Consider the following 15,547-nt stretch of genomic DNA (forward strand, 5'->3'; position numbering starts at 1 on the left):
GCTGCATATGGGCTGCTCTATATATTTTAACATCTCAATTTGTATGTTAGTCACTCAATTTGGGTGGCACCATGGTTGGTACTGAATATACTCTAGAAAAACAGGGGACAAAGAATGCAATGTCTACTTTTGTCAACCCTATTGTTAGGTATTCTGAACTGCATGGATCAAGACTGACAAGATGTGGCCATAGAAGCAGTATTCTTAATATTAAAAGAATCAATTCTTGATTCCCTTAGTATTACCTCCATATTGGAGCTCCAAACAGCATGTTTTAATCCACATCCCCTTCTTCCCTCCCCGAATCATCATCTATCAGCTTGGAGAGCTAAAGAACTAATAGAAGACTAATGTTTTGTCAGGAAGGTTGTGACTGGGGTCAGCGACGGCTTCAGCTAAGAAGGTAACACAGTCCCCCAAACTAAAAGGAAAAAGGTTAGGTCTCCTTGACAGGATCATATTCCTAGCCCCTAATCAGCCCAGACACTGGGATTTCATTGGGCCAATGAAATAAAACCCAGATGAACAGAGGAATGACGTTCAGTTGGGCTGGGACTGCAGTGGAGCTAACCTGATTCTCAGTGAGAGGCTGAGTAAAGTGTGTGGATGTCTTCACCGTGCTCCTCTATCATAATGTCCTCTTCTCTTTTCACTCACATTTCTGAATGAGCTTCACAAGAAGCCATCAAATACTTCTAAGTTTCATTAACGTCGGTTGTTATGCCCTTCTCCACTTCCTTAAAGGTCCAGCTTACGCTCCCAGTTCAGTCCAGTTCAGTCGCTCAGTCGAGTTCAACCCTTTGCGACCCCCTGAACCGCAGCATGCCAGGCCTCCCTGTCCATCACCAACTCCCGGAGTTTACTCAAACTCATGTCCATCGAGGCGGTGATACCATCCATCTCATCCTCTATTGTCCCCTTCTCCTCCTGACCTCAATCTTTCCCAGCATCAGGGTCTTTTCCAATGAGTCAGCTCTTCACATCAGGTGGCCAAAGTATTGGAGTTTCAGCTTCAACATCAGTCCTTCCAATGAATACCCAGGACTGAACTCCTTTAGGATGGACTGGTTGGACCTCCTTGCAGTCCAAGGGACTCTCAAGAGTCTTCTCCAACACCACAGTTCAAAAGCATCAATTCTTCTGTGCTCAGCTTTCTTTATAGTCCAACTCTTCACATCCATACATGACTACTGGAAAAACCATAGCCTTGACTAGACAGACCTTTGTTGACAAACATGCTGTCTAGGTTGGTCATAACTTTCACTCCCAGAGATGTCTTTAATACTTCAGCCAGAAAGTTTCTCTGATTTCTGATGACCCAAAAAATTCCAAACCTTTTTTATGACACTTAACATATCCTACCTTTGTCACACTTACAGATCTCTCTGTTTTAACATATTCAATGCAAGTTCCTAAAAGGCAGAGGCTGGATCTTATTTCCTTTAGCATCTGTTCTGTTCTGTGCAGTAGCTCAGTCGTGTCCGACTCTTTGCGACCCCATGGACTGTAGCCTACCAGGCTTCTCCGTCCATGGGATTCTCTAGGCGAGAATACTAGAGTGGGTTACCATTTCCTTCTCCAGGGGATCTTCCCAACCCAGGGATAGAACCCGGGTCTCCCGCATTGGAGGCAGAAGCTTTAACCTCTGAGCCACCAGGGGAGCCCCTTTAGCATCTAGAAACACTCAAATTTTTACATGATGACTAATGCACTTCCCTGCTTTTGAAGGTGACTCACATATATATAATTCTACTAAAGGCGATGGCCTATTACTATTTCTGACTCCATGGAATTAGTCTACAATCTATAAAAACCAATGGGAGAGAGAGAAATAAATTATAGATTTTTATCATACCCAGAGCTCTGGCACATAAAACTTGCCAAAAGGGTTAGGTGGCATTTAGCTTTCTTTAGCATTTCAACAATTATCTTAATTATTGAATCACTCTAAACTTGAATGTGATCTAGACTGTAAACAAATAAGACTCTTATCACAATGTAATCGATTGCATTTTAAAGAGAATATGAGAAGGAGAAGAAGGGAGAAAGATCAACGAACCAGGAGACTAAGAGTTCATATTAGAAAAAAGTCTTTATGAAAAGATTTCCTTTGGAATTCTTTACATAGTCCCACTGGAAAACATAATTATAACAATTCAATTTACAGCAAATTTTAAGAACACACTTTTCACATAAAAGGTGTATGAGTACTTAGAAAAACACTGATAATTTCTGATACAGGTATCAAGGTATCAAGGTCAGAGCCCAGACATTCCCACAGGAAATTGAGAGAGCCTGGATTCTATTTCTAGAAAACTTGGGTAGGTGCTAAAGAGACATAAGAGGATTTTTCAAAAACTTTTCCAATGAAATTATTTCCACTCCACAATGACTTCTTATGCTAATTATGCTGCTTCCTCAATCATACCTCTTTTCATCTCTGAACTCATTCTGCCAGATCTTTGTACAAAAGGGGCAGGATATATTGCTAAAAAAATTCATTCTTAGCAACAGACCATTTAAAAAAAATGACAATTTAGTAAAAGTGACTCACACAGCTTGCAGGGTAATAGTCAAATTGGACCAGGATACAGAAGAGATGCCTGCAATGCAGGAGACCTGGGTTCGATTCCTGGGTCAGGAAGATCGCTGGAGAATGAAATGGCAACCCACTCCAGTATTCTTGCCTGGAGAATCCCATGGACAGAGGAGCCTGGCAGGCTACAGTCCATGGGGTCGCAAAAGTCAGACGTGACTTAACAAATAAACCACCACCACCACCACAAGAGATGGGTTTTGTTTTTTTATTACATTTATTGTGTGTTGGTCAAGTGCTTGACATTGTGTAAATAACCCAGAAGACCTAGGCCCTGCTGTCGTATGTATTCGCCTTCAAGATAAAATAAATAGCTAAAAAAATGCAAATATATTGGGTTGGCCAAAAAGTTCATTTGGGTTTTTCTGCAAGATGTTAGGGAAAATGTGAACAAACCTTTTGGCCAACCCAACAGAACGGTACTGCTTAAAGTTTTCCTCAAAATGCTCCCAACAGCAAAGGAGGGTAAACTTCTACTACTAAGGATATGAAGGCTGAACTAAACCTATGGATTGAATTTGATGTTTTATCAAAATTTTCATTTTACACCATTATATATTCTGTTTGTTTTATCATCTGAAAATGATTTAGCTTACATACCAGCAAATAAAATTGACAGTCCAGAAATATGTACCGTGTTTATCCCGGCAGTTTGCAAACCTCTGACTCACTTTCTCCACATTTACTCATATCTCAACATAAGAAGCATATGTAAGACAAATATGGAAATAAACATCAACAGCCATGTTTAAGATGTGGCCGCACTCTGGGCAAAACTGTTGTGTGGACAAAGCTTCAGCTCTCTACTCCCATATTTCGTAACTATAAACAAGATACCATAGACTCCTTTCTCTCCACAGGTGGGAAGCTAAAGATAAGAAGTTATCAGAGGGAAAGGTAATTTGAGTTCTTCTGAGATACACATATATTCTAACTGGTATTTTATATTCCTGAGACAAAAATCTTTCTTTTACGGACCATGAACAGCAAAACACTCTTGCAAAGGCTGAAATGAAAGTCTTTATGTACCTGTAAATGACATGTGTTTAAGTCAGTAGTTCTCAAAGAGTAGGGTATAGGGCAGAGAGACCTATTAGAGTCTTGAAGTAGGGATAGCTAGCTCAGTCTTCAGATCATCTCCCTGTACCACCATCCCACTCCCACAGTCATAGCCAATTTTAAAATCACTAATTATAGTGAGCCACTGTTATAGGTAGGAGTATAGAGATCCAACCAGTCCATTCTAGAGGAGATCAATCCTGGGTGTTCATTGGAAAGACTTATGCTAAAGCTGAAACTCCAGTACTTTGGCCACCTCATGCAACGAGTTGACTCACTGGAAAAGACTCTGATGCTGGGAGCGATTGGGGGTAGGAGGAGACGGGGACGACAGAGAATGAGGTGGCTGGATGGCATCACCGACTCTGTGGACATGAGTTTGAGTGAACTCCGGGAGTTGGTGATGGACAGGGAGGCCTGGCTTGCTGTGGTTCATGGGGTCGCGGAGAGTCGGACACGACTGAGCGACTGAACTGAACTGATACCTTCTATCTCAGGTATACTGGTATAGAAAAAAATATTAAGGCAGCTGCAGAGAGACTATCTGACTGGTCCAGAATTTTACTATGTTTAATTGGTGGGTTTATTAAGCAGAGCGAGTCTAGTGCTTAGAGGTGATTCTCAGAAGTTATTTCTCCTCTCTGGATCTCTTTCAATTTTTCCCTGTAAGTTTATAATTTTAAAAGGGAAAACTGTCTATGAAGTCCTTATAAAGGTCTAGTTTTCATCTCAGAATAAAGGATAACTTTTCTATTTCTGCAAATTATAATCTAATAATATATTCCATGACAACATTTTTGTTTTAAAACTTGGGGACCAAACACAGACAATGAAAAGAAACTGTATGAAAATCATCTTAATACCTAACACAGCTTTTAATCTATTTTTTTTATGATCAGTTCAGTCGCTCAGTTGTGTCTGACTCTCTGTGACCACAAGAACCACAGCACGCCAGGCTTCCCTGTACATCACCAACTCCTGGAGTTCACTCAAAATCATGTCCATCGAGTTGGAGATGCCATCCAACCATCTCATCCTCTGTCATCCCCTTCTCCTCCTGCCCCCAATCCCTCCCAGAATCAGGGTCTTTTCCAGAGAGTCAACTCTTCGCATGAGGTGGCCAAAGAACTGGAGTTTCAGCTTTAGCATCAGTCCTTTCAATGAACACCCAGGATTGATCTCCTTTAGAATGGACTGGTTGGACCTCCTTGCAGTACAAGGGACTCTCAAGAGTCTTCTCCAGCACCACAGTTCAAAAGCATCAATTCTTTGGTGCTCAGCGTCCTTCACAGTCCAACTCTCATCCATACAAGACCACGGGAAAAACCACAGCCTTGACGAGCTGGACCTTTGTTGGCAAAGTAATGTCTCTGCTTTTTAATATCCTATCTAGGTTGGTCATAACTTTCCTTCCAAGGAGTAAGCATCTTTTAATTTCATAGCTGCAATTAGCATCTGCAGTGATTTTGGAGCCCCAAAAAATAAAGTCTGACACTGTTTCCACTGTTTCCCCATCTATTTCCCATGAAGTGATGGGACCAGATGCCATGATCTTAGTTTTCTGAATGTTGAGCTTTAAGCCAACTTTTTCACTCTCCTCTTTCACTTTCATCAAGAGGCCTTTTAGTTCTTCTTCACTTTCTGCCATAAGGGTGGTGTCATCTGCATATCTCAGGTTATTGATATTTCTCCCGGCAATCTTGATTCCAGCTTGTGCTTTCTCCAGCCCAGCATTTCTCATGATGTACTCTGCATAGAAGTAAAATAATCAGGGTGACAATATACAGCCTTGACATACTCCTTTTCTTATTTGGAACCAGTCTGTTGTTCCATGTCCAGTTCTAACTGTTGCTTCCTGACCTGCATATAGGTTTCTCAAGAGGCAGGTCAGGTGGTCTGGTATTCCCATCTCTTTCAGAATGTTCCACAGTTTATTGTGATCCACACAGTCAAAGGCTTTGGCATAGTCAATAAAGCAGAAATAGATGTTTTTCTGGAACTCTCTTGCTTTTTCCATGATCCAGCTGATGTCGGCAATTTGATCTCTGGTTCCTCTGCCTTTTCTAAAACTAGCTTGAATATCTGGAAGTTCACGGTTCACATATTGCTGAAGCCTGGCTTGGAGAATTTTGAGCATGACTTCACTAGCGTGTGAGATGAGTGCAATTGGGCGATAGTTTGAGCATTCTTTTGCATTGTCTTTCTTTGGGACTGGAATGAAAACTGACCTTTTCTAGTCCTGGGGCCACTGCTGAGTTTTCCAAATTTGCTGGCATAGAGTGCAGCACTTTCACAGCATCATCTTTCAGGATTTGAAATAGCTCAACTGGAATTCCATCACCTCCACTAGCTTTGTTCGTAGTGATGCTTTCTAAGGCCCACTTGACTTAACAATCCAGGATGTCTGGCTCTAGGTGAGTGATCACACCATCGTGATTATCTGGGTCGAGAAGCTCTTTTTTGACAGTTCTCCTGTGTATTCTTGCCACCTCTTCTTAATATCCATACCATATCTGTCCTTTATTGAGCCCATCTCTGCATGAAATGTTCCCTTGGTATCTCTAATTTTCTTGAAGAAATCTCTAGTCTTTCCCATTCTGTTGTTTTCCTCTATTTCTTTGCATTGATTGCTGAGGAAGGCTTTCTTATCTCTCCTTGCTCTTCTTTGGAACTCTGCATTCAGATGCTTATATCTTTCCTTTTCTCCTTTGCTTTTCACTTCTCTTCTTTTCACAGCTATTTGAAAGGCCTCCTCTCCTCAGACAGACATTTTGATTTTTTGCATTTCTTTTCCAAGGGGATGGTCTTGATCTCTGTCTCCTGTACAATGTCACAAACCTCCGTCCATAGGTCTTCAGGCACTCTATCAGATCTAGTCCCTTAAATCTATTTCTCACTTCTACTGTATAATCATAAGGGATTTGATTTAGGTTACACCTGAATGGTCTAGTGGTTTTCCCTGCTTTCTTCAATTTGCAGTCTGAATTTGGCAATAAGGAGTTCATGATCTGAGCCACAGTCAGCTCCTGGTCTTGTGTTTGCTGACTGTACAGAGCTTCTCCATCTTTGGCTGCAAAGACTACAGTCCCATAAATGTGGGTAGGGAGATAAGTATTGAATATCATGGGCTCTATTAAAGCAAATCTGAGGTTCAGAAGCGATAATTAACTGCTTACGTTCAGAAGGCTAAAAACAACACAACTGAGATCAGACACAGTTAAAACTCAAAGACCGGTATCCTTTCCTTTCCCTCACATTACCTAAACAGTAATAAAGATTTTTTTGCAGCACAAGGGATCTAAAATATTAAGTGCACTTATTTCATATTCTACTTAATTAATCACCAAAGGCTGCAAATACTACTGTAAAAATACTATGTAGAAGCAGGTCCATAGTCTATCTTAACAGGTTATGTCTATAGATTATCAAACATATTATTACTTTATCAATCGGTCCATCTGAGATCAGCCATTGTTAAGGATACGAGCTTGTTAGATTATTTGGATGACTTCAATAGACATCTGAGTAGTTTTGTAAATGTCACAAATATTAGTTTCACAGAAAGAAGTTAAAGTATAATTTAATTTGTCTAAGCTTGCTAAAAATTTTCCTTTTAACTTTAGTGAGGTATTTGCTTAAAGAGTTTAATGATAGAATAACATATTCCAGCAATCTCATCTCTGGGTATGTATACAAAGGAAATGAAATCACTATCTTGAAGAGATATCTGCACCCTCATGTTCACTGCAGCATTATTTATAACAACTCAGCCATAGAAACCACTCAAACGTCCATTGGTGAATGAAAGGATAAAGAAAATAATACATATATACTCACACATGTATATGTATACATATACCCACAATGCCATACTATTCAGCCATGAGAAAGAAAGAAACCTTGTCATTTGCAACAACACGGACAGGCCTTAAGGATATTATACTAAGTGAAATAAGCCAGTCGGAGAAACACATGCACTGTATGATCTCCTTTATACGTGGAATCTAAAAAAAAACCAAACTCATTGGAAAAGAGAATGGATTGGTGGTTGCCAGAGGTAAAGAGAGGTGAAGGCAGGGAAAGTTGGGAGAAAGGGGTGATGGTGGTCAAAAGTATAAATTTCCAAAAGAAAAGGATATATAAATTCTGAGGGTGTGCTGACTTTATTTTTCTGGGCTCCAAAATCACTACAGATGGTGACTGCAGCCATGAAATTAAAAGACGCTTACTCCTTGGAAGGAAAGTTATGACTAACCTAGACAGCATATTAAAAAGCAGAGACATTACTTTGCTAACAAAGGTCCGTCTAGTCAAGGCTATCGGAGAAGGCAATGGCAAGCCACTCCAGTACTATTGCCTAGAAAATCCCATGGACGGAGGAGCCTGGTACGCTGCAGTCCGTGGGGTTGCTAAGGGTCGGACACAACTAAGCGACTTCACTTTCACTTTTCATTTTCACACATCGGAGAAGGAAATGGCAACCCACTCCAGTGTTCTTGCCTGGAGAATCCCAGGGACGGGGGAGCCTGGTGGGCTTCCGTCAATGGGGTCACACAGAGTCGGACACGACTGAAGTGACTTAGCAGCAGCAGTAGCAGCAGCAGTCAAGGCTATGGTTTTTCTAGTGGTCATGTATGGATATGAGAGTTGGACTATAAAGAAAGCTGAGCGCCAAAGAATTGATGCTTTTGAACTGTGGTGTTGGAGTAGACTCTTGAGAGTCCCTTGGACTGCAAGGAGATCCAACCAGTCCATCCTAAAGGAAGTCAGTCCTGGGTGTTCATTGGAAGGACTGATACTGAAGCTGAAACTCCAATACTTTGGCCACCTGATATGAAGAGCTGACTCATTTGAAAAGACCCTGATGCTGGGAAAGATGGACGGCAGGAGGAGATGGGGATGACAGAGGATGAGATGGTTGGATGGCATCACCGACTCAATGGACATGGGTTTGGGTGAATTCCGGGAGTTGGTGATGGATAGTGAGGCCTGGCGTGCTGTGTTTCATGGGGTCGCAAAGAGTCGGACACAACTGAGTGACTGAACTGAACTGAACATACAGCATGGTGACTATAGTTAACAATACTATATTGTAGAGTTGAAGGTAACTAAGAGAGTAAATCTTATAAGTTCTCATTACGAGAAAAAACATTTGTAACCATGTGAGAAGATGGATTTTTACTAAACTCATGCTGTATATCTTAAACCAATAAAATGTTATATGTCAATTACATCTCTAATATAACTGGAAAAAAACTACTCAACCAAGGCAGAAAACTAAATTACCTTCCTATTCTCTCTACATAAAATGGTAATGCAAAATTGTCGTCCTACAGACAACAATTATGCAAATTTTAAATAAAATGCAGGAAACATAGCATTATGTAAATGGTCAGGCTTCCCAGGTGGCCCAGTGGTAAAGAATCTGCCTGCTAAGGCAGGAGACCCAAGAGACGCTGGTTAGACCCCTGGGTTAGGAAGATCCCCTGGAGCAGGAAATGGCAATCCACTCCAGTGTTCTTGCCTGGAAAATACAGTGGAGCCTGACGGGCTACCGTTCGTGGGGTCACAGAGTCGGACATGACTGAGTATAAGGTAAGGGGCCTTAGACAGAAGAACCCCAAACACATGATAGATATATACTTTACAGTACTATGGACTTACCCATGTCACAATAAATTTTAATTGTTCGTTTTAGTTGTCTGCCTTTCCCCCAGGCTGACCAGATAGTATGTAGTCCAGCATGGTGCCTAGCACAAAGCAAGTGCTTTTATTAAATTAGTTTAAGCTTGCCTCCATGAAGGATGCCAAATAAAACCTTTTGACCAAATCTTTTTTGAAATAAGGCATGGAGAGAAGGTAACAATCCAATTTAGGTAATTAAATAAAGCAAGCAGATCAGTTCAGTTCAGTTCAGTCGCTCAGTCGTGTCCAACTCTTTGCACCCCATGAACCGCAGCATGCCAGGCCTCCTGGTCCATCACTAACTCCCGGAGTTTACCCAAACCCATGTCCATTGAGTTGGTGATGCCCTCCAACCATCTCATCCTTTGTAGTCCCCTTCTCCTCCTGCCCTTCATCTTTCCCAGGAGTCAGCTCTTCACATCAGGTGGCCAAAGTATTGGAGTTTCAGCTTCAATATCAGTCCTTCCAATGAATACTCAGGACTGATCTCCTTTAGGATGGACTGGTTGGATCTCCTTGCTATCCAAGGGACTCTCAAGAGTCTTCTCCAACACTACAGTTCAAAAGTATCAATTCTTCGGCACTCAGATTTCTTTATAGTCCAACTCTCACATCCATACAGGACCAACAGCCTTGACTCGACGGATCTTTGTTGGCAAAGTAATGTCTCTGCTTTTTAACATGTTGTCTAGGTTGGTCATAACTTTCCTTCCAAGGAGTAAGCAGCTTTTAATTTCATGGCTGCAGTCACCATCTGCAGTGATTTTGGAGCCCCCAAAATCAGCCACTGTTTTCACTGTTTCCCCATCTATTTGCCGTGAGGCGATGGGCCCAGATGCCATGATCTTAGTTTTCTGAATGTTGAGCTTTAAGCCAACTTTTTCAAGCAAGCAGCAATCTATTTAAACATACACTTAAATCAGATACCTCTAGGGCATTAATTTTTTTCATATTTATAAGCACTGTTTCTTACTAGTCATTATTTTCATTAAGTTTTTCAATTAGATTTATCAAATTAAGTAATTCAGTTAAATTTATGACAATGAAACACAAGAGATGGAAATGCAAAACACCCAAATGGTTTAATTGCTAATCTGAATATGATGGGTTCCCTACTGCTAAATCAATGTATTGGAGAGTAAACAGCAACCAGAAAAGTATCTTGGAAACTAGTAGTCATACATAGCCTAAAACAGTCAACAAAATTTAACAAATCAATTACTGTTGAAAGATACTTCAAACTATTAAATGCCAAGATTCCCATTCTAAATTTTCATAAGGAATCTATTTGGAAGAATCAAGCCTATTACATGTAGTTAGTTCAGGTTTAGGAAACATTTTGAGATACAGAAAAATAACTGACCATTTTATCAACAACTTTAGAACCGACATGACAGCTGTAGGTAACAAGATTACTATTTACAATTGGAAACATAATTTTTATAATTTGCTTCACTAAACCAAATTTTTGGAGATAGAAATGGCAACCCACTCCAGTATCTTGCCTGGGAAATCTCACAGACAGAGGAGCTTGGCAGGCTATAGTCCACGGGGTCACAAAGAGTCAGAAACAACTTAGCAACTAAACAGCAGCATTTTACTACAAAGGGTGGTTTCATACACAAATATTAAAAAATGAAAGAGAAAAACAAAGTATTCAACTTACAACAAGCTATGATTTGGCTATTCAAATGATCAAATGTGCATACCAATTCCTATACTGGTGACAGATTTGCACAGAAATCACTAAATTCCACCTTCAGGCACATCGTGTCAAGTGAGTACAAACAGTAATAATTTCATGGCAGTCGTGTCATAATATCCTAAAAATCTTTGTACAAGTCAGAACAATAACAGATTTAGTTGACTTATGGTTAACTGAAGGATTAATGTCAAAGAGCTTATTAAAATTCATTCTGATTTCTCTAATTCTAGAAATAGGTTTCTCCGAAAGGTACATATACAGATAGTGTATATAAACAGACACAGAAGTGGATGGCAATCATACTTTTCATAAAAATTAAAGTATTCCAAGTTCTAAAATAAACCTCTTCCTTTGGATATAAGATTAGCATCTAAATTATTTTACTTATAATGAATTCTGAAAGAACACTGAAAATAACTACTAGTTTAATTAAAGGTGTCCAACAGGCATAGGTTAATTCATTTGCATGAAGAAAGATGTATGACTTTATACAGTATCTGTAGTGAAAAAGCAAAGATATATTTAATTAAAATTATAATTCTATGATACCATGATAAAATGATTTCTTTAATCAGGGACAGAAAATGACTAAGAAGAAAATATCACTGGTAACTCTTCAGTACCTAAAATTATATAAAAGATTCAGGAAAAGTTACAGGACAGAGGGAGGAAAGAGGATGGAGTTATTAAATTCATCATATTATTTAGTTCCCAGACATTACAGACCTTTCTATGCTTCTAATCATTATTCTGGTAGGTAAGGCATTTGACAATAGTGAACTAGGAAGGACTGAGATTGGAGGTAGGTAGAGTGAATGTATTAACCAGAGTTCTGTCATTTATAAGCTGTGTGATTGTGGATAAGCCACTTAGTATCTACCAGGTCTTAGAGTCCACATAAAAAAAAGTAAGGATGATTTTGAGAGTCTGTTTAACTGTAACATGAAGAAATTCTGAATGTTTCACATTCAAGCCTTTTCATAAAAATATTTTAGTGGCATATAGTTGCTTTACAATATTATTTTCTGCTATACAGCAAAGTGAATCAGCCATATGTGGATATATAACCCCCTTTTGTGGATTTCCTTCCCATTTACATCACCAGAAAGCATTAAGTAGATTTCCATATGCTATACAGTAGGTTCTCATTAGTTGTCTATCTGATATATATATATATTTTTTCCATTTATTTTGGTCATCTTTATTGGCTGTCTATAGCACGTTATAATTTCCAGCCTAACAGTCATCCTTAGCTTTTGTTAATTATTATTCCTAAGAATATTATATTTTTTGTGCAAAAGTAATTACATTTTCTAACTGTTGTTTTTTAGATGTATAAAAATACAATTGACTCTTTTCCAATAATATCATGTCTACTACAACAGGTATTGTTCAAAGTAAAGTGAAAGTCTCAATTACTCAGTCATGTCCAATTTTTTGTGACCCCATGGACTGTAGCCCACCAGGCACTTCTGTCCATGGAATTCTCCAGGCAATAATACTGGAGTGGGTTGCCATTCCCTTCTCCATATTTTATATTTTTAACCTTCATGTTCTATAGTTGCTACTACATAATACAAAATATATAAGGAAGGAGTACAATCAAACAAACCAAATAACTACTTGTAGCATATTGGCATGGCCAACCTATATACAAAATTGGTAAGTCTAGTGTGGCTAACTTTTCACTTTTTTATTAACTGACTCATAAAGTTACCTCTCCTTTGAAACACTGAAACTTATTATTTGCAGGCTTTATGTTTCCACAATCAAAGAAGCTTGAAACTGAATTAAGTACACAAAATGAAAAAGTCAGCCACAGTGAGACTGATAAGAGTTGCTTTTCCTGTATCTCCCTAACCTTGACACCTAATCTGTTTGTACCAGCTATAAACCACAGAGCAGATCAATGGAAGTGTGTGTGTGTTAAGTCGCTCAGTCATGTCCGACTCTTTGTGGCTCCATGGACTGAAGCCTGCCAGGCTCCTCTGTCATGGGATTTTCCAAGCAAGAATACTGGAGTGGGTTGCCATCTCTTCCTCCAGGGGATTGAACGTCTCCTGTGTCTCCTGCACTGGCAGGCAGATTCTTTATCACTGAGCGACCTGAGAAGCCGGATCAATGGAAGAGGAAACCTCAAAACTAAAGCTCAGCTAAGCTTTAGATTAAGAGGTTCATTTTAAATTTGAAGTGAGCTACAAAGAAAAAACAAATGCTGATATACAGAATAAGGTTCCTAAAGAAGACAAAATTCATATCACAAGATGATACTTTAAAACCATAAAGGACATTTTATAGAGCAACTTAAAGCATTTTACAGAAGAAATTACCCAATTAACTTTCTTGACATTTCTGTGAAGTATTACCTGTATTTCCCAAAGGAGGCAAAAAGAAACAAAGGAACTGAAGTTACTCCCTTTGTCAATGACATAGCTCCTTATTTCACATCTAGTGTTTTAATGTGTGAAAAACGGTGCTCAGCTCCATAAGAAATTACATTAACTGAAATGCCTCAGCATTTTGAAAAATACTGGACTTCTCATAAGATGTGAGTATAGAGATAGCATACTGACTTACTACGCATTTCACCTACTCACTTAGTTCCATATATGTCACACTGTTGGCACTCAATGAATACAGGTATTAAAGTCATCTAACAATTACTTGAGCTTATATGTAAGGTACTGTGCTAAGTGCGTTATACATATCAGTGCATTTAATCCTATCAACAACTCAAAGAGGTAAGTAAATTGTTACTCTTCATTTTACAGATGAGGAAATGAAGGCCAAGTTAAGTTTACTTGCCCAAGATTACAAAAAGATACAGCAAAGACTTTAACAAAGGCAGCCCAACTTTGGACCTTATTTAAAGATCATCACTGGAGAGAAAATGAGAGACTAGTGGTAAGAAACTCGATCTATACTCTATCCCTTCTATCCCCAAGTCCTTAGAGAGAAATTTCTTGCTCAACTTTGCATCTCTTTTCATGCCTAGCATTGTACCTTAAACACACTGTTCCTCATTAAATGTTTCTGGAATAAAATTAAAATCCCATAAACAAATTAGGCTTCATTGTCCTCAAGTATAAAATGGAGATAAAGTAACCTGCACTGTCTAGGTGGTTCTCATGGTCCCTGAACCTGGAAACTTTGTCAGAAACACAAATTTCAGGCCCTGTCTCAGGCTTACTGAATCAGAAAATAGTATTTTAATAAGCTTTCCAGATAATTCTCATGCATGCTGAAGTCTGAGAACCAGCAATCTATGTTATAATTATGAGGATCAAATGAGTACAATAATGTGAAAGCACCCCAAAAAGAGAAGGTACATCATCATCATTGAAAGAATAAATTATGTTCCTTGAAAAACTTAGTGGTTTTGATAGATCCAGATAAAAATGAACATTAGAAATGAAACTGATCTTGAGGGAATTCCCTGGCAGTCCAGTTATTAGGACTCTGCACTTCCATGGCAGAGGGCACAGGTTCAATTCCTGGTTGGGGAACTAAGATTCCTGCATGCTGTGTGGTGTGGCCAAAAAATAAGACATTTATCATAAAACACTTTGTGAATAAAATATTACTATTCCAGATTTTATCTGAATAATGTATAGTATTCACAATGCAGAGAAAAATACTATGATCCATAAGGTTGTAAGTAGAGATCCAATAACTTGGTTATGCAGTAGTTCAACCCAGAGAGATGACAAGTTGCACAGGCTTCTTACCTGACCAGTGTCCAGTGGAGACACCAGATCTGTCTGTGCAGGTCTCACTTACAGGTCTAAACACCGTTTCCCATCCTCCAGTAGCATAGCGCCAATTGTGAGATTCCAGGATGAGTGTTCGCTGGGTGCCATATGCAATCATGAAGCAGTAGACCACATGATGGAGTTGACAGCCATAGCCACAGCCTTTGTTGATGTTACACACCAGCTTTTTGGCTTTGCTGCAGTCCTTGGGATTCTGTCAGTAAGGAAGAGAAACAAAAGGAGACAATAAACTATATGGAGAGGTTAACTTCTCTTTATAGGTGGCAAATGTCAAAAATCAATATAATAAGCCAGGACCAGTCTAGTATATCTTATTAAGCAAGGAATTTAGTTTTCAGGATTAGATTTCAAAGAATCCACTGAAAATTTTATGTGCATACTTTGGGAGATGGCAATGAAAAAGACCAGTTACTTCAGAAACATCACCAACAAATGTGAAATTAAGCAGTTACATAAAAACAAAATACTAATAATACTCTTTCACTTCTCTATCACTCAGAACATGTAAGTATGATCCTCTTTGAATTCAAAGTTGCACACATTGAAATCTTTATAAAACGAGCAAAATAGTTCATTTACTCCAGCTGCACTTCAGCATTCTGAGCTTATTACCTTCACAGATGAAACTCAAATTATCTTAAATGAAAAACTATAATTTATCTAATAATTCTATCTATTCCAGGTTTCGAGATGTCACCAACAAAATGGACTTTTTCATTATGGAAGTCA

The 15,547-nt window shown here is 39.0% G+C and overlaps 1 protein-coding gene across 15 annotated transcripts in view; it reads right to left on the reverse strand.

Annotated features, from left to right (window-relative positions):
• Positions 1-15,547, reverse strand: part of FUT8 (fucosyltransferase 8) — a 452,301-nt gene that overhangs the window by 65,277 nt on the left and 371,477 nt on the right. For all 15 annotated transcript variants that reach the window (XM_088839526.1, XM_055437108.2, XM_055437112.2 and 12 more), the window contains one exon: positions 14,774-15,011. In XM_088839526.1, the coding sequence (XP_088695652.1) occupies positions 14,774-15,011 (238 nt within the window). The remainder of the gene's footprint in view (positions 1-14,773; positions 15,012-15,547) is intronic.

This window comes from Moschus berezovskii, chromosome 9 (genome assembly GCF_049115385.1).
Source record: "Moschus berezovskii isolate FMDL1 chromosome 9, NW_MosBer_1.0, whole genome shotgun sequence".
NCBI classification, from domain to species: domain Eukaryota; kingdom Metazoa; phylum Chordata; class Mammalia; order Artiodactyla; family Moschidae; genus Moschus; species Moschus berezovskii.